General features: G+C 36.7%; 1 protein-coding gene across 1 annotated transcript in view; it reads left to right on the top strand.

Annotated features, from left to right (window-relative positions):
• Positions 1 to 18,919, top strand: part of TRPM1 (transient receptor potential cation channel subfamily M member 1) — a 184,133-nt gene that overhangs the window by 122,802 nt on the left and 42,412 nt on the right. The window contains exons 15-18 of the mRNA XM_078151622.1: positions 1,120 to 1,260; positions 2,504 to 2,533; positions 14,750 to 15,042; positions 16,988 to 17,216. Of these exons, the coding sequence (XP_078007748.1) occupies positions 1,120 to 1,260; positions 2,504 to 2,533; positions 14,750 to 15,042; positions 16,988 to 17,216 (693 nt within the window). The remainder of the gene's footprint in view (positions 1 to 1,119; positions 1,261 to 2,503; positions 2,534 to 14,749; positions 15,043 to 16,987; positions 17,217 to 18,919) is intronic.

The raw sequence follows: 18,919 nt of genomic DNA, 5'->3' as shown, positions 1-18,919 counted from the left end.
CTTGCCTGTAGCTACAAGCTAATAAGTATTGTCAATGGGTATTAAACCCAGGTTTTCTAATTATAATTCCAGCATTTTTCCCACTAGACCACATTTATATCTACTATTCCCAATACATACTCTCTGTGGTCATATTTTAAAGGTCATTCACAGTTCAACAATTTAATAAGCATTTAAGTAGGCCCTATGCTAGGCACTGAGGACATAGTCAACAATAAAAACATCCCTGCCCCGCAAAGTTTTAGCCATAGAAAATTACTGAAAGGAAAACAGGATGGCTTAGATAACATGATATCATGGCAAATAGCTAAAAATAAATATGATTTCAGTAGTCAATAATTCTAACCCATACTTGGATGAAAGAAAATCACATCAACAAGCATTTATTAAGTGCTCACTATGCGTCAGGCACTGTGCTAACGGCTAGTGGTACAAATACAAGCAGAAAGAAAGCTGAGTCTCAGGACTCAACGAGCTTCTGGGGAGGAGAAAATGAAAGTACCCAGCTGAAAGTCCAGGAGAAAAGTCAGAAGTGGAGCCTAGAAAGGAGTAAAGACATGGCTGGCCTGGATGGCTTCCTTAAAATGGAGGTCCTGAGAGGAACTAGCCAATTAGAGGAAGGGGTCTTAGGGGAGGAGAATACTTCTCATGCGTGAAGTCCAGGGCTTGAGTGACCTTTCAGGGTAAAGAAGTTTTTGGAATACTGTAGAGAAGGTCGAGGAGGAGAGTTAGGAGTATAGCCTAGAAAGGAATACATCCAAGGATGTATTATCAGAATGACACAAGTGTTTGCTTTGGATAAACCTGTCAAAAGTCATTTCACATGTCAGAGTGAATACTGACCATATTCTGATCTCTTCTGTTACCTGCAGGTGACTGATAAATCTATAATTCTCTCTTCTTCTAACAGTTTAAATCATTGGTTTTTTTTCAGTGGTAGGAGACAAAGTCAGCTTTAGTCTAGAAATAAATTAGGTATTATTTGTCCCCATCTGCTACCCCAGAGCTGGTATCATTTTAGGGGTGATACATCACATCCGTGACTTGGGATGCATTCTATACAGCTTATGCTTTGCTTTTCTTCATATACATGTACAAATAAAATTTCTTCTCTTACAGGGAAACCTCCCACCAGACTATCACATTAGCCTGATAGATATAGGTCTTGTGCTAGAATACCTCATGGGTGGGGCCTACCGCTGCAACTACACTCGAAAGAGTTTTCGGACCCTATACAACAACTTGTTTGGACCAAAGAGGGTAAGGATAATTTAATGCTGCCATAGTCAGTTCTCATTAGACTCAAAATGTGTTCACTAACGTATTCATTTTAACTCTTATTCTTCTTGAGTTACAAGGTATCCAAGTAAAAGTGGGCCAGCTAGACCATTATAGCCCTTACCACATTCCATCTTGCTGCCACAGTGTTGATAATCACCTGTATGAATTCATTAAGTCATTGAACCATGACTTCTCTTTGCTTAAGTTTTATCTATGAACCAAAGTAATAATGTTTTGTACTGATGCACTACAAGATTAGTGAGAAACCTATGAAGTATATATACCATGCCATCCCAGCTTTTTTGGTTATTAAAAAAAAAATACTCAAGGCAGTAAATGCTTAAAGCAATAGGTCAAGACTGTGACATATTTCCCCTTCCCTGGCTGGGAAGGAACAAGGAGCAGAGGCTCTGGGGTAATAAAGGAAAAATAAAGTCAGGGAGCATGCTGAAACCTCTACATCAGGGCAGGCAAATGCTGCAGTCAAGGTGCTCTGTGACTGTATGCGAGGGCCATAGATTTTATAGGGAGGGAACAGGTTTTGATTCAGGCAAATCTGATTGGTTTCCCAACTCTTTTCATAGGTAGAGAAATTGTGGGGAATAGTCGAGCCATTCCCATATGTATAGGAATAGGGCATAGAAGATTCTAGCATGGAATGTTCCAGCAAAGAACAGGGAAGAGAGGGTATGAAATATAGGATGAGGGGGCAGAGGCAAATCAGAGACATTCTGTCAGAAGAGAGACAGAGGCTTTTTGGACTAGGATAATGTAAAAACTGCATCAGGCATTTAAGAGCCCTATATGTACATTCATGTATCGGTAGCATTTCCTAACTGGCATGTTTCTTATTAGAAAGAAGCACCAGTATTTACCATCATAGGAACAGGTATATTGCCATAGATTGTAACCCTCTTATACAGACATGTCCTTCAATGTCAATGATGTTAATGTCAGTGGCCTCTGTATTTCTACCTCCATTTGAGGCCTTCTTGCATTCTTATAGGACTTCCAGCGATATATTGAGATTAAAGCATTTCTCTTTTTCTTTGATGTTTCATACCAATGCCAATGAGAGGAAGCATTTATTAAATTATAACAATATCTAATCAATCTGAGCTAGTCTATCATGTAAAAGTCAAGACATTAAGCACATAAAGAGAAAGTAATTAGGAGATAATTCTAATCACAACTAATTGACTTTCTGTTTCTTTTAATGCAGCCTAAAGCTCTTAAACTTCTAGGGATGGAGGTAAGTTGGATTTTCCAAGACTAAAGGGTTAATTAAAATCCTACTGTCCAGTGTTCTTAGTGCTTTTGCTTTTATATTCATTTAATGATAAATTTTGTCTGCCAACATGTATGTATTGCTATTGACGTACTCTTCAGCCAGTTGAATTGCCATCTTTTTTAAAAAGCCTATTAAATGATCTGCTCACTAAATTTTTTTAGCCAGGTGGTATTACTGAATTATACCAAAAGAGTAGGAAATGAACATTGCTTATTTATTATTATAAAAGCAGCAGATGGAATTGCAGAACAGATTATGCAAATTCAAATACCCCAAATGTATTTTTACTCATTTAAGAATGCCTTTTAACACCAAAGATTGTGCTAAATTCTGAAGGTAAATGTTTGGGTCTGAATTAAAATGACATCGCATTTACCAAATAAAATGACTAAAACATTGCACTAATAGCAATGTGGTTTGTATTGTTACTGCTGAAATTTCTGAGCATCGTGCTCCCAACCAACCAAAATGCAAAAAAATGGGAAAATGGTAGCTAATTCTTTAAATTCATGTGCTTCTCCATTCAATTGTGTCACTAAAACAGTATTGCCATTAGAAATAGGAAGTGGAGGGGCAGATAGGTGGTGCAATGGATAGAGCAGCAGCCCTGAAGTCAAAAGGACTTGAGTTCAAATCCAGCCTCAGACCAAACACTTGACACTTGCTAGCTGTGTGACCCTGGGCAAGTCACTTAACTCCAATCGCTGAAAAAAGAAAAAAAAGAAATAGGAAATTGAGAAAAGTGAAAAACAAAACAGATTATCAATTCAGAATAAGGATATGCTGGTAGATATTTAACAACCAGATTTTTTTCGTACCATACACTTTAAAATTTAATTTGCATTATTAACATTTCTCCATCACTTGTTCTTAAGCAGAAAAAATCAACAACAAAAATCAAGCCCTGATTTGTAGCATTTGACAGTTTCCAAGGTATAAATGTTCAACAGCGAATTCTCCTGAGCCTGCTGGAGCTATCTCCAGTACACCCTGATTCAGAGCCAACAGGTTTGGAATTCATGATCACTAGGATGTTTCTGAACTAATTTTTACCTTTGTTCTACATATTTCAAAACAAAACATTATTAAACAAAATAATTATGCAAACAAGATTGAGGAAGGGGAAAGAAGCAGTCAGCAAGCATTATTATTAAGTGTCTATGTGCCAGGAAGGGCAGCTAGGTGGCACAGTAGATAGAAGGCTGGGTCTAGAATTAGGAAGACTCATCTTCATGAGTTCAAATCCACCCTCAGCTACTTACTATCTGCGTGACCGTGGGCAAGTCACTTAACCCTATTTACCTCAGTTTCCTCATGCATAAAATGAGCTGAAGAAGGAAATGGCAAAGTGCTCCAGTATCTTTGCCAAGAAAACCCCAAATGGAAGAGTTGGACATGACTGAAAAGACTCAACAACATGTACCAGGAGCTGACCCTTGGGTTCTGGAGATAGAAGTACAGTGAATGAAATAATATCTTTCTTCAATAGAACCTACAGTCTAACAGAGAAGACAACAAAATATATAAGAATAAGTATAAACAGGATAAAGACAGTAAAACAAATACAAAATATTTAAATGCCTAGTAGTATGGGAGGGAAGGCACCAGCAAGTGAGGAATCAGGAAAGACTTCATGTAAAAGAGAAGTGACTGGGTTGAGTCTTGGAAGAAGAGAGATTTATGAGGGAGAGGTGAGGAGGGAGAGGATTCCAGGCATGAGACACCACCAATATGAAGACACAGACATATGAATTGGAGTGTGAAGAACAGAGAAGAGGCCAATTTTGCTGGATGACAGAATGCAGAAGAATAATGTACAATAAGGCTGTAAAAACAGGGGGGGGACCAGGTTGTGGAGGGATTTCAAAAACTAAAAAGGCTAAATAAACACATTTTATTCCAGAGGCAACAGGAAGGGAACTACTGAAGTTGATGGAGTTAGAAAGTGACATGGTTCATGTTTGTGCTAAAGGAAAATCCCTTTGTAAACATGAATCTCCTATCACCCAAGGCCCAAGGCCCTCTTTCACATAAGGTGCTAGTGCTAGGCTCAAGTGGAATCAGGTTCAGTCCTGAGAGAGGCTGAACTCTAAAAGAAGGGGTCAGGTGGTTTTTTTTCCCTTCACACTTTCTGGTTTATTCTCCTGCTGCCCAGACATTTTCAAACCAGGCCTCCTATATGCTGTCCATCTTCCTCAAACTCCCACCCCAGAACCTGGATTCTGTCCTTGGGACTCTAAACTCACTAATAGTAATCTTGTTTAATCATGTCCAGAACCAGGTCTTCACCCCCATCCCAATTTCTAGCTCTCCTTTATGTATTGTGTTCGCCATTAGAATGGAAGCTCCTTGAGGATACAGACCATGCATTTATATCCCACAGTGCCTGATACATGGTATTTAATGGGTTTTTTCATTTATTTTTCCATCCATCCATCCAAACATCCATAGATCCATTGATTCATTCATCCCCCAAAAGTACCAGGGAAAATCTTTTAAATAAAGCTTAAGTTAGGCTTATGTCTAGAATCTCCCTAAAAGGTTATAAACAGGATTGTTAGTTGAAAAGTGACTAAATTTACAAAGTAAATAGCAAGTATAGGACAGATATTTATTTCTTCCACCACAAGAGAAACACTTAAAATACAAAAGACTCGTAAATATACATTAACATGTATTTAAAATATAAACTGTAACCCATCACCCTATTGTACTCTCACTGAGAGTAGGAAAGACTCTTGGGAGACATAAAACTAATGAATAGATTTTAGTTCCCTATCAGGTTGCACTGTCTGAGCAGCAACTTGAGATCTAGAACATCTGGCCGGGAAGGACGCATTTTTCATAGGCCTTTTCAGCTGTTGAAAGATCCTTGGGATGATTATATCCTCTTCCTCCAAGAAGCTGTGGAGTTGCAGGAATCACTTCCTGCTGGGCGTGTGGTATACTGCTTATTTGCCACCTGGAGCAGATCATTTTTTTAATAGCCTCCTCCTCCATATGACAAAATTATTTTTAATAGTAATCATGAAATGAAACAAATGATAATGGCCAAGAAAAAATGTGGATAATTAAAACTGAATTTTATTGAACTTTGTACATATGATCATTCTAGTAAAAAATAAAAATAATAAAAAATAAAATTGATATTATAGTAAAAAAGGAAAAAAGTAATGGATTAATACATTTAAATTATATTAATGTATTTTTTGAAAAAAGGGAAAGAACTTATAACCACATATTAGTCTATCCCAGTAATGAATAATAACATAATGGTTTCTCTTTTCAAGCCTTAATGTCTGCAAATTTCTTAATGACTTTATCAAAATTGTTCTTCATTGTATGTCCATATTCAATAGGCAGCATTGCCAGATTTATTGATCTAGCTTCGCTCAGAGTTGATCAAAGAACACTTTTTATTAATTTTAATTTCAAAAAGTTTCTTTCACATGAAGCAGCACATATCCAAATAGGCAAGAAAAGTATTAAAAATAAGATTAAGTGTAACCCAGCCTTCAAAACCCATTTGCATCCTTATTGGGGGAAATGGATTACTTAATGCTCTATGCCTGTGAGGGAGGGACTTGGTGAGAACTTGGGAGAAAGAGAAACTGGTCTTCTGTTTCCAACTTCAAGAAAGAAGACTAGTAGTTTCAGATTCTTTTCAGATACCTGAAGGGACAGAAAAACTCTGGGGAAAAGCTGAGGTATAGAGGAGCCAACACCTTGATCATCCTGTCCTATCCACAGCTTATTACAATAGAAACTTTAGCAAATTTACCTTAGAGTGAGAATCTGGAACCAACTCTTTTCTTTCTTGAACCTGGAAACTGGAAGACCGGGATCTCTTTTCTCCCAAACCCTCACCAACTCCACCCCTCTTGCAGTCATGGAGCATTGAGAGTGCCATGTAAATGTGCTTGAGTGGGTTACATAGGTTTGATAGAGATTCATAAAAATAAAATTTGACAAGTTTATTTTGATAAAATTGAAATGTCCACAATAGGTATAATTTAGGCAACTACTAAGTCATATCTCTGATGTAATGTTTTGTTTTCTCAATTCATTTGTTAGTTCTAAAACAATATTTAAAAAAAGAATAGATTTCACTGTTAAAAGTATTATTCAAATTCAGTCAAATGTTATGTATGAACTAAAATTTGCACCTACCAAACAAAAACATCACACTTCGCATCTTACTCTTTGTTACAGTGTTTTAAAGATAAATAAAACCCCAAGTGTCAGAGAATGACAGAATCGATAAATCTCAAGCTGTTTCTTCTTCTTTACAATCACCATCTATTGTTGTTTATTTTGGATCTACTGTTTAACAAACACAGGGATATGTAGTACCATAGGAATTAGAGACATGAACTGTGAGCTCAAATGACTCTGAATCCATTTGGGCTTACCCTCCAAGCCTGTAGCTGAATCTGTATGTGTTTAGGGCCCACTGTGGTCACAGCAATTGTGTTATACTTAGACCAACAAAAGATTTTTTTCAAATTGCCAGCACATGGTGACAATAAAAAAACCTACCAACTTCAGGTTGGTTTTATTACTGTTTTTAAATTCCCTATGGACAATGCATCCCTTCACTGCTGCTCCCACTGCCCTCAGTACACCAGAGCTTCTGGGTAAGTGGGAATTCCCAGGCTCCTGAACTGCTGAGGTAGCCAGTAAGGATGAAAACTTTCATCTCTCAAGGTTGCTAGTCAATGACTTATATTCACAGAAAGAAATACAAAGCGGAGGAGGCTACCAGGATTTGAATGACCATCTCAGGCTTACCTAGGTAAGCACATGTTCTCACTGCCATGTGGGTGGCTGTCCTGGCTGTTACTAGGGATGAGAAGGGATGAGAACTCCCTTTTACAAGCTGTCCAAGCAAGAGCTGGCAAGAGAGAGACTGCCTCAAAAGAGAGCCTGGAAACTATTTCTCCTAGTTTCTAATAGCCCACAGAGTGCGGGCCTCAGTTGGAAATTCTCTATCACATAGAGAATGTCGTATGACGTAGAGAATTTGTCCAGCCAAGGGCCAGAATACAAATGGCCGAGTCCAGGGAATACCTCTATTCCTGGCATGCTTCATGACATGGTCTCTACCATACTACTTAAAAAATATACAATTTCCAACCATTCTTGAAATCACTTAAGCAGCACCCAATTTGGATGTAATTAATTTGTTAATTAGTGAATAAGCATTTACATAGAACCCACTATATGCCAGGCACTATGCTAAATGCTAGACAAATATTATCTCATTTGATCCTCACAACAACCCTGGGAGGTAGGTAAAATCTCCATTTTGTCATTCAGGAAATTGAGACAGAGAGAGGCTAATTGACTTGCCCAAGCTAACTTACACAGATAGCAACTGTTTCGGGCTGGATTTGAACTCAGGTCTTTCCAACTCTAAGACTTGTGCTCTAGGGGCGGCTAGGTGGTGCAGTGGATAGAGCACTGGCCCTGAAGTCAGGAGGACCTGAGTTCAAATCTGGCCTCACACCAAACACTTGACACTTACTAGCTGTGTGACCCTGGGCAAGTCACTTAACCCCAATTGCCTAAAAAAAATTTTTTTTAATTTTTAAAAATTAAGACTTATGCCCTATCTACTATACCACCTAGCTGGCTATTTATAAATGTTTCTGTTACCAGTTAGGTCTAGGTCTAGGAAGAGCTTCTCCTTGAAAATACATTGTTGGCAACTGGCTCATTTTACTGCCTATACTTAAATATAAAATTGCATGAAAGAAATATGGTCTAGGGTGATTTCAGTTGTAATTGTCAATATAATAGCAATATAAGTGATACCATATCAGTTCTATGTTTACATTACTATAAAAACATATATGCACATGTCTGTACATGTATATATATATATATATATATATATGTGCATATATACATGCATAATATCTCTCTATATAGATACAAAGAGATAGACAGATAGACTGCCTAACTGGGAGGAAAAGGAGCCCAAGCAAGAGACTGCAAGAGGCAGAGCCACTGAAACCCTTAAGAACCAACCCTGGGATATTCTATTTTTCCATTCATCCTCTGTCTTCAGTGTAGGTCCTTCCACCCATCATAACTACAATTTCCACCATCAACAGATGGAAGTCTCTCAATTCTTGATACTTAACCACTAGCTGCCTAACCCTAAAGCTACTCTTCCTCAACTCCCACCTTCTATTCTCCCGTCTTCACCCTCTTCAATGTTGTTCCTCCCATGTTCCATTAGGACTCTGTTCTCCCCTTCCTTCCATTGTACCCTGTGGAATCTGAAGACTTCTTCCTCTCATGCTCCTTTCATCTCCAGGTATTCAGAAAGACCAGATGACCCTGTATAACTACTTACCCTCTCCAGTAATAGTTGCATGTTCTCTCATACCCACTGTCACATTGGTCTTAAAATGGAAGTTGGAATAATAATGCTCCCTAGTGCCACTTAAAGAATTTCTCTAGGTACCACCACTCAGCAGATTCTCCTTTGAAATTCACTGTATTAAAATGACTTTATGAGACATCAAGAATCAAACAAATTCAAAAGAATGAAAAAATAGAAGAAAATGTAAAATACCTCACTGGAAAAAAATTACCTGAAAAATAGATCCAGGAGAGACAATGTCAGATTCATTGGACCACCTGAAATCCATAATCAAAAAGACCTGGACAGCATCTTTCAAGAAATTATCAAGGAAAATTGTACTGATATCCTGGAACCAGAGGGCAAAATAAGCATTGAAAGAATCCATTGATCACCTCAGCAAAGTGATCCCAAAATAAAAACTCTAAGGAACATGATAGCCAAATTACAGAACTATCAGGTCAAGGAAAAATTACTTCAAGTAGCCTGAAAGAAATGATTCAAGTCTCAGGGAGCCACAATCAGGATTATACAAGACTTAGCAGCTACAACATTAAAGGATTAGAGGTTGTGGAACATGATATTCTAGAAGGCAGAGGAGCTAGGACTACAACCAAGAATCCCCTATCTGGCAAAATTATGCATAATACTTCAAGGGAAAATGGTCATTCAATGAAATAGAAGGATTTCAAGCTTTCATAAGAAGACTAGAACTGAACAAAAAATTTTATTTCCAATGTCAAGACACAGGAGAAGCCTAGAAAAGGAAAAAGGGAAAAGAAAATATAAGGGATTCGATGGAACTGAAATGTTTATATCCCTACATGGGAAGATGACACCTGTCATTCTTAAAAACTGTACCACTATTAGTACAGCTAGAAGGAATATACATAGATAGAGGGTTATTTGAGGGAATAACAAAAAATAATTAAGGAATGAGAAAGAGGACTACACTGGGTGCAGAAGAAAGGGAGAAGTAAATTACTTCACATGAAAAAGTGTGAAAAACCTATTACAGTGGAGGGAAAGATGGAAGGGTAGGCAATGGGCATCGCTTGAACCTTACTCTCATCAGTACAGGGAATCATACATAGTCAATTGAATATAGAAATCTATCTTACTTGACAGGAAAGTAGGATGAAAGGAGACTAAGTAAAGGGATGGGGGACTGACAGAAGAGAGGGCAGACCAGGGGAGGCAATAGACAGAAGCAAAACACTGTCAAGAAGGGAAAGGGTGAAAGGAGAGAGAGGATGAACAGGAGGGAAAATAGGATGGAGGGAAATACACTAATTGTGTAGTTAGTAATCACAACTGTGAATGTGAATGGGATGAACTCTCCCATAAAACTGATAGCAGAGCAGATTGTAAAACCAGAAACTGATAGCAGAGCTGATAAAAAAAAAACAGAATCTAACAATCCATTGTTTACAAAAAATATACTTAAAGCAGAGAGAGACACATACAAAGTAAATGTAAAAGTCTGGAGCAGAATATATTATGCTTCAACTGAAGTAGGGGTAGCAGGGGTAGCAATCCTGATCTCAGACAAAGCAAAAGCAAAAATAGACCTAATTAAAAGAGATAAGGAAGGAAACTACATCTTGCTAAAAGGTACCATAGACAATGAAGTAATATCAATACTCTAAACATATATGCAAGTAGTATAGCATCCAAATTCTTAAAAGAGAAGTTAAGTGAACTACAGGAAGAAATAGACAGCAAAACTATACTAATGGGGGAATTCAACTGTCCCCTCTCAGAACTTGATAAATTAAACCAAAAAATAAACAAGAAAGAAACTAAGGAAGTGAATAGAATATTAGAAAAGTTAGATATGACAGACCTTTGGAGAAAACTGATAGGAACAAAAAGGAATATATCTTTTTCTCATCATGTGGCACCTAAACAAAAATTGACCATGTATTAGGGCATAAAACCTCAAACTCAAATGTGGAAAGGCAGAAATATTAAATGCATTCTTTTCATATCATAATGCAATAAAAATTACATTCAACAAAGGGCAGTTGAATGATAGATTAAAAATTAAGTGGAAACTAAATAATCTAATCCTAAAGAATAAGTGAGTCAAAGAACAAATCATAGAAACAGTCAATAATTTCATTAAAGAGAATGGAACAATGAAACAACATTCCAAAATGTGTGGGATGCAGCCAAAGCAGTACTTAGGGGAAATTTTATTTCCCTAAATTCTTACATCAATAAAATAGAGAAAGACCAGATCAATGAATTGGAAATGCAACTAAAAAAACTAGAAAAAAAACAAATTTTAAATCCCCAACTGAGGAGCAAATTGAAAACCCTGGAAATCAAAGGTAAGATTAATAAAATTGAAAGTAAAAAAAAAAACTATTGAGTTTGAGAAAGTAAAAACAAAAACTCTAATAAATAAAACTAGAAGCTGGTTTTATGAAAAAAAAACCAACAATAAGATAGATGAGCTGTTGGTTAATTTGATTTTAAAAAAAGAAAGAAGAAAACCAAATATCTGGTATCAAAAATGAAAAGGGTAAAATCACCACCAATGAAAAAGACACCTGCACGAGGCCCACAGGCTGCTTGCAGCCCACCAAACAATTTCCTGAAGCCCACAAAAAATGTAGAGTTGCCACTGCACATTCTCCTGTTTGTCACGTGACCTGCAGCAACTATCATCAGTCTGTCTCTAGTCTAACCTATCTATGGCCTGAAGAAGTTTAGTCTATTTTAATGTTGACCCCTACCTACTGCCAAGTTGTGCAGGTCTGAATTAAAGCAATCACTTGGAAATATTTTGCCCAATTATATGACAATAAATCTGACAATCTGAGCAAAATCAATGAATATTTATGAAAATATAAATTACCTAGATTAACAGATCAGGAAATAAAATGCTTAAATAACCCCATCTTAGAAAAAGAAATTGAAGAAACCATAAATGAACTCCCTAAGAAAAAATCCCTAGGGCCAGATGGGTTCACAAGTGAATTCTATCTAACACTTGAAGAATAATTAATTCCAAAACTATATAAACTATTTGGAAAAATAGGCAAGTAAGAAGTCTTACCAAACTACTTTTATGACACAAATATAGTGCTGATACCTAAACCAGAGAGAACTAAAACAGAGAAAGAAAATTATAGACCAATTTCCCTAATGAATATCAATGTAAAAATTTTGAACAAAATACTAGCAAGGTGATTACAGCAATGTATCACAAGGATTGTACACTATGACCAGGTAGGATTGATACTAAGAATGCAGGATGGGTTCAATATTAGGAAAACTATCAATATAATTGAGCGTGTCAATAACAAAACCAACAGAAAGCATATAATCTCAATAGTTGCTGAAAAATCTTTTGACAAAATACAGCACCCATTCCTATTAAAAACACTAGAGAGTATAGGAATAAACGGAGTGTTGCTTAAAATAATAAGCAGTATCTATCTAAAACCATCAGCAAACGTTATCTGTAATGAGGATAAGCTAGGAGCATTTCCACTAAAATCAAGGGTGAAGCAAGGGTGCCCATTATCACCACTATTATTCAATAAAGTACTAGAAATGTTAGCTATTGCAATAAGAAAAGAAAAAGAAACAAAAGAATTAGAATAGGCAACAAAGAAACAAAACTATCACTCTTTGCAGATGATATAATGTGTATACTTAGAGAACCCTAGAGAATCAACTAAAAAACTACCTGAAATAATTAACAACTTTAGCAAAGGTGCAGGATATAAAATAAACCTATATAAGTCATCAGCATTTCTTTATATGACCAACAAAGTCTGAGGTACCACCCATATCTATCAGATTGGCTAATATAACAAAAAAGGAAAATGATACATGTTAGAGAAGATATGGGAAAACTGGGGCACTGATGCACTGTTGGGAGAGTTGTAAACCAATCCAACTATTCTGGAGAGCAATTTGGAACTATGCCCAAAGGACAACCAAATTGGGCATACCCTTTGATCCAGCAATACCACTACCAGGTCTATATCTCAAAGAAATCATAAAAAGGAAAAAGGAACTACATGTGAAAAAAAAACTTATAGCAGCCCTTTTCATGGTGGCAAAATATTGGAAACTGAGGGGGATGCCCATTAATTAGGGAATGGCTAAACATGCTGTGGTATATGAATGTAATGGAATACTATTGTACAATAAGAAATGATGAACAGGCAGATTTCAAAAAAACCTGTAAAGACTTGTACGAACTGATAGAAAGTGAAATGAGCAGAACCAGAAAAACATTGTACACAATATCAGTAATATTGTGTGATGATCAACTATGAATGATTTAGCTCTTCTCAGCAACACAATGATTCAAAATAAGTACAAGCAACTCACGAAGGAAAATGCTATCCACATCTGAATAAAGAACTGATGGACTCTGAATGCAAATCAAACACTCTTTTTCCACTTTATTCTTTTTCATGTTTTTCTCCTTTTGATCTGTTTCTTCTTTCACAACTGTGATTAATATGGAAATATGTTTTACATGATAGCACATGTATAACCTATATCAAATTGCCTGCCATTTTAGGAAGAGGGGAGGGGAGGGAGGGAAAAAAATTTGGAACTCAAAATCTTGTAAAAATGAATGCTAAAAATTATCTTGACATGTAATTGTGGGGAAATACTATTAAAATGTATTAGTCAATTCAGATAATAATGGTTACTGTCTACCAACTGATAGGTCATTCGTTCTCCCTCCTTTCTCAAAGAATTCAATATCTGGCTCACTGACTTAGTGGGCTTCAATGTACATGTTGATGACCCTTCAAACACCCTAACCCCCTAGCTAATAATCTCCTCAAATTTCAAGTTCTAGTATTCCACCTTACCTCAGTCATTTACATGAATGATCATGCCCTATTGCCAATTAGACATTTCAAACTGAATGTCCCGTAGACATCTAAAAAAGAATGTGTTGAAAATTGAACTCATAATCTTTTCCATCTAACCTTTTCCAAATATCTTTATTTTTGCTGAAGGCACAACCATCCTTCCAGTCTTCCAGGTTCATAATATAAGCATTATCCTGGACTCCTCGATCTTCATTACCCCATTTCTAAGCAGTTGCTTGGATGATAGTAAATGAAGCCAGATATAGAAGGTTTTAAGATGTGGAATAGAGGAGATAAAATAAGAAAAATTACAGTGGATAGCCCCTACTTTGCCAGTAAAGTTGGAGGCAAGAAGATCTGCTGAGGAAAATGGATAGTAGTCTGATTGGCATTATGGGTTTGAGAAGAGGTCTAGAATAACTCTTGAGGGAGTTGGGGTAAAAGAAGATCAAAGGGAAGAAATTAAGGAGGAAAAATAAAGGGCTTGCTATAGAGCAGGTAAGGTCCCAGTTCAGATTACATAACACATGTAATCTTTGGCCAAGAACTGAAGCTCTAGTCTTCCTTGAACCAGGTTCAATTCTGAGGGCTTCTCACTAAAATCTCTCTCTAGCTCATGTCCCTACAAAGGGTTTCTCCTGGGAAAATTAGAATTTATTTCATGTCACATATAGTTAGTAAATAAAATTTTAAAATAGCATCTCTTTTCCATAATATCTGATGTAACTGTAATTTGTTTGTTCTCATAATAAATAATCATTATATATATTTTTTTAAATTAAAAAAATCCCCAAACATGCAAATTTTAAATTTACCTCTGAGTGTTTTATTCCTCCAGTAGAAAGCTTCCATTTTTTCCCCAGTAGCCCACAACTCCTGTATATCTGAATAAGGGCCATATGTTGAAATTTTGGCTTTCAATGAGAAATATGCTTTTTTTCCCCTCAGGATGATGAGCCACCTACCAAAGGGAAAAAGAAGAAGAAAAAGAAAAAGGAAGAGGAAATAGACATTGATGTGGATGACCCTGCAGTCAGCCGTTTTCAATACCCCTTCCATGAGTTGATGGTGTGGGCTGTATTGATGAAACGGCAAAAAATGGCAATATTCTTGTGGCAGCGAGGGGAAGAGTCCATGGCCAAGGCCCTAGTGGCATGTAAACTCTATAAATCCATGGCCCATGAATCATCAGAGAGTGAGCTGGTCGATGATATTTCTCAGGATTTGGACAACAATTCAAAGTTAGTGACCAAATAAGATATTATATATAAAGCACTTTGCACTTATATGTGCTATATAAATGTCAGCTAATCTAATCTATTTATACAGATCATTGGATTAAGATCTGGAAGAAATCTTAGGCTCAGCCAGTCCCATCTACTCAATTTACAGGAAGGCCCATAAAGAAAGGCAAAGTGATTTACCCAAGGTTACCAACCCTGAAGTAGTAAGCCATAAATCATAGGATCACATAAGACCTGGGATTCAGACCCAGGCTTTCAGATTAAAAAGCCTATATTCTTGACCCCATGCTGCAGCTGTACCTTGCTGATGTTTTTCAAGACAATTAAAGTTGGTTTTCAGCCCTCCCATTGTTTCATTTAGGTCAAAGTATATTTCTCATATAGGCTAATGCTTGAAACTTTTTCATTAATAATTTTGTTTTAATATGATGTATGAAATATAGTAACAGAATGTAAGTTCCTTGAGGGAAGGGACCATTTTACTTTTTTCTTTGTATCTCCAAGGCACTTAATAAATGATTGATTGATGGAAAAATTACTACAAGAGAGTGTAGCATAGTGGATAGGACTCTGACCTCTGGGTCAGGAAGACCTGGAGTCAAGTCTTGACTCTGACACATACTAATTGTGTGACTCTGGGCAAGTCATTTCACACTTCTCATTCCACAGGTACTTCTCTATGACTATCAGTTGAAAAGTAGATGTCTCTACATACTGCCATAGGTAGTTCTATCACTTGGAGTTCCTTATACAAATAACATCACAGGTTTATGAAACTAAATAAATAATGCAGCAGTGCCTTACATAACTGAAGGTACTTAATAAATGTCTATTGAATTCAAAGGACTAAGGTCTAGTATTTTCTAACTATGATTTTTTTTAAACATACTTCTTCAGGCAAAGTTTCTGGACTGGCAGAAAGCTATTAGAAAACCATTTTGCAAAGTAGGTATAAAAGAATACAAAAACATGGGGAGAGTAGTTATTTGTATGAAGGAAAAAATCTATAGTAAAATCAAACTTTATTGTTACAAGAACCATAAGAAGCAATGGGCAAAATTTCTAGTAATAACACTTGAATTTTCTGAAGGTAACTGTGTTTTGAAGAACCAGATGATCTCAAAGGTTCAGTCCAGTTCTATACTCTGTAGTTTGTGGCTATGCAGAGGGAGAGGTCCTTTTTACACTTCAAATTTGGTTTAACTAATTTTACTGATAGCTTTAAAAATACTGTTTTGGACGCTTCTAATCAAAGCATGGGAAAATGACATAGAAAAGACCTACATAGCATCTGTCACTCTAAAGAAAAAGGTACGTGAAGTATGTCATCTATGCAGAATCTTTCTACTTCTAGGCACAAAGGTTTTTCTCTGCCTGTGCAAACCATTTCATAGGCTTACATCAGCCTGGCCCCTGACATACAAGCAAGAAAACTGACTGGGGGTATGTGAATATAACCAGGATGGTGAGAGGTCTGGAAACCATGTATACAAAAATGAATTAAAGGAACTTGGGAAATTTAATTTAAGGAAAGAAGACTAAGGGGCAACTAAGTGGATGTCTTAAAATGTACAGAGCTGACATATAGAAGTGGGAGTAGATTGTGTAGTGCTTTTCCACAAAGCAGAATTAGTACCAATATGTGAAGTTATAGAAAAGCATACTTTGTATCAAAGACTTTCTAATATCTGGAACTGTCCAACAATAAGCTTAACTGCCTCATAAAGTTGTGAGTCCCACATCAAGGATGGTGTTCAAGCAGATGATGAAGGACCATCTGTCAGGGATGCTACAGAAGAGACTCTGGGCTTGGCATAGATCACCTCTAAATATCCATGACATATCAAGATTCTCTTCCTCTAATTCTGTGACCTACAAACATAGACATCTTAGTAACAGCTATAATTTTAAAAGATCAAAGCCTTCATTTCTGTTTCTTCAGAGACTTTGGCCAGCTGGCTGTTGAGCTGTTGGACCAGTCTTATAAACATGATGAACAGATTGCCATGAAACTCCTGACCTATGAGCTAAAAAACTGGAGTAACTCCACCTGTCTGAAATTGGCCGTGGCAGCCAAACACAGAGACTTCATTGCCCACACCTGCAGCCAAATGCTATTAACAGATATGTGGATGGGACGGCTTCGGATGAGGAAAAACCCAGGTCTTAAGGTATTTTCTTGTTGTAGCTGTTGAAGGCTTGTCTCTAGTACTCATTAACCAGATATCTCCAGGCAGGGGAGTGCTGCAGCCCACTGTACCAGCTCTCCAAAGCCAACTGTTAAATTTTCAGTTTGAGGGCAAGTAGGTGGTGCAGTGGATAGAGCACTGGCCCTGCAGTCAGGAAGACCTGAGTTCAAATCCAATCTCAGACACTTGATACTTACTAGCTGTGTGACCCTAGGCAAGTCGCTTAACCCCATCACCTAGCCACCCCCCCCATAAAAAATACAAAAATAAACTTTCAGTTTGAGTATTTACACCTTGGAAATCTGCAGATGTTGCAAAAATTTGATTTAATTTGTTCTGTTGATTGTCTTGATTTCAGAAAGTAATAGAGAAAACAATAACACAGATTAAACTTTAAAGTATGTCATGGACACACATCCCTCCTCCCCATTTGGTTGTTAAAACATGTACCAGCACACCCTGGGCTCCAGGTCACATTCAATGTTCCTGTCTTCATGACTTCCTGTTGTAGCTCACTAGCTGCATGATCTTGAGTAAGTCACTTTCCTTCTCTGGGCCTCACTTTTCTTATCTATGAAAGGAAGGAACTGGAAAAGGACATCACTAAGGTCTCTTCCCATTCTAGAATTGTGCTATATGTCTCTTGTTAATATTTTAATTGGGTAGACTACTCTAAGAGAACTTTCAAGAATCTGAGCATGCACCAGCATAGAAGTAATATGTCACATGGAAAAGTATACTGACTCTGGAGTCCAAAGGCAGGGATTGAAATCCCTTCTCTGTTACTTTACTACCTGTGTGACCTTGGGAGAGTTGCTTGGTTTCCTCAACTACAAAATATAGGAATACCAGATGACTTCTGAGATCTCTTCTAACTATAAAGCTACAATCCCATGTAACATGTAAAGCACTGATTTTATAAATAACTTTGAAAATGAAAAAATAATGACTCCAAGGCACATGTAACTATAATTTTATTATATTGATATTACTTATGCTCCACAGAATGCTTCTGTGTATAATATATGTATATAACATATGTAGATAAGCACAGTTTCTCCCATTGTGCAAAAGACAAAAAAAATTAAACAAAAGTATCAAATTTCCCTTTGATTCCTATAAGAATTGGTCAGTTCAATACAAAAGGCTTGATTCTGGTTTAAAATAGGCTTTTCTATCTTTGTTAATTGTAGGTTAGAGATTAGGAATAAAAAGCCAGTTTTCAACTCTGGGAACAAAGCTGAATTCAAGGAACTGGCTTGAATGAGTGTTGGAGGAAGGGAAAGCTGGGAACCTCACTATTGTAGAGGCAACACTGAGAAGCATGTCAATGAGACTGGCTCTCAGGAGCATGGCAATCTATTGTCTTCTAGGCTGTGACTAATTAAAATCCTTCCCTTGTTGAACAACATTAAATCAGTCATTTTAAGTTGAATAAATGGACCACTATTCATATGCTCACATTCTACCTCTAATCAAACTCTGTAAAACTTCTCTGACCATCTTACTAAGGAATGTTAATTTTTAGAGTTTCATTTGGTTTACTTACCCATTTTGTTATTTCACTGAATATCTCTGGTTTGCAGTTGTGCTAAGAAAGTAGCACTATTTGCCATTCATCAATAAATTAAATTTCTATTTCAAAATTATTAACTTAAAATAATTCTGTCAAATAGCCCAAATCT

This window comes from Phascolarctos cinereus, unplaced genomic scaffold, assembly GCF_003287225.1.
Source record: "Phascolarctos cinereus isolate Bilbo 61053 unplaced genomic scaffold, phaCin_HiC Scaffold_3;HRSCAF=262, whole genome shotgun sequence".
Lineage (NCBI taxonomy): Eukaryota > Metazoa > Chordata > Mammalia > Diprotodontia > Phascolarctidae > Phascolarctos > Phascolarctos cinereus.
Note: the sequence above shows the minus strand (reverse complement) of the source record. Positions and strands in the feature narration are given on the sequence as shown.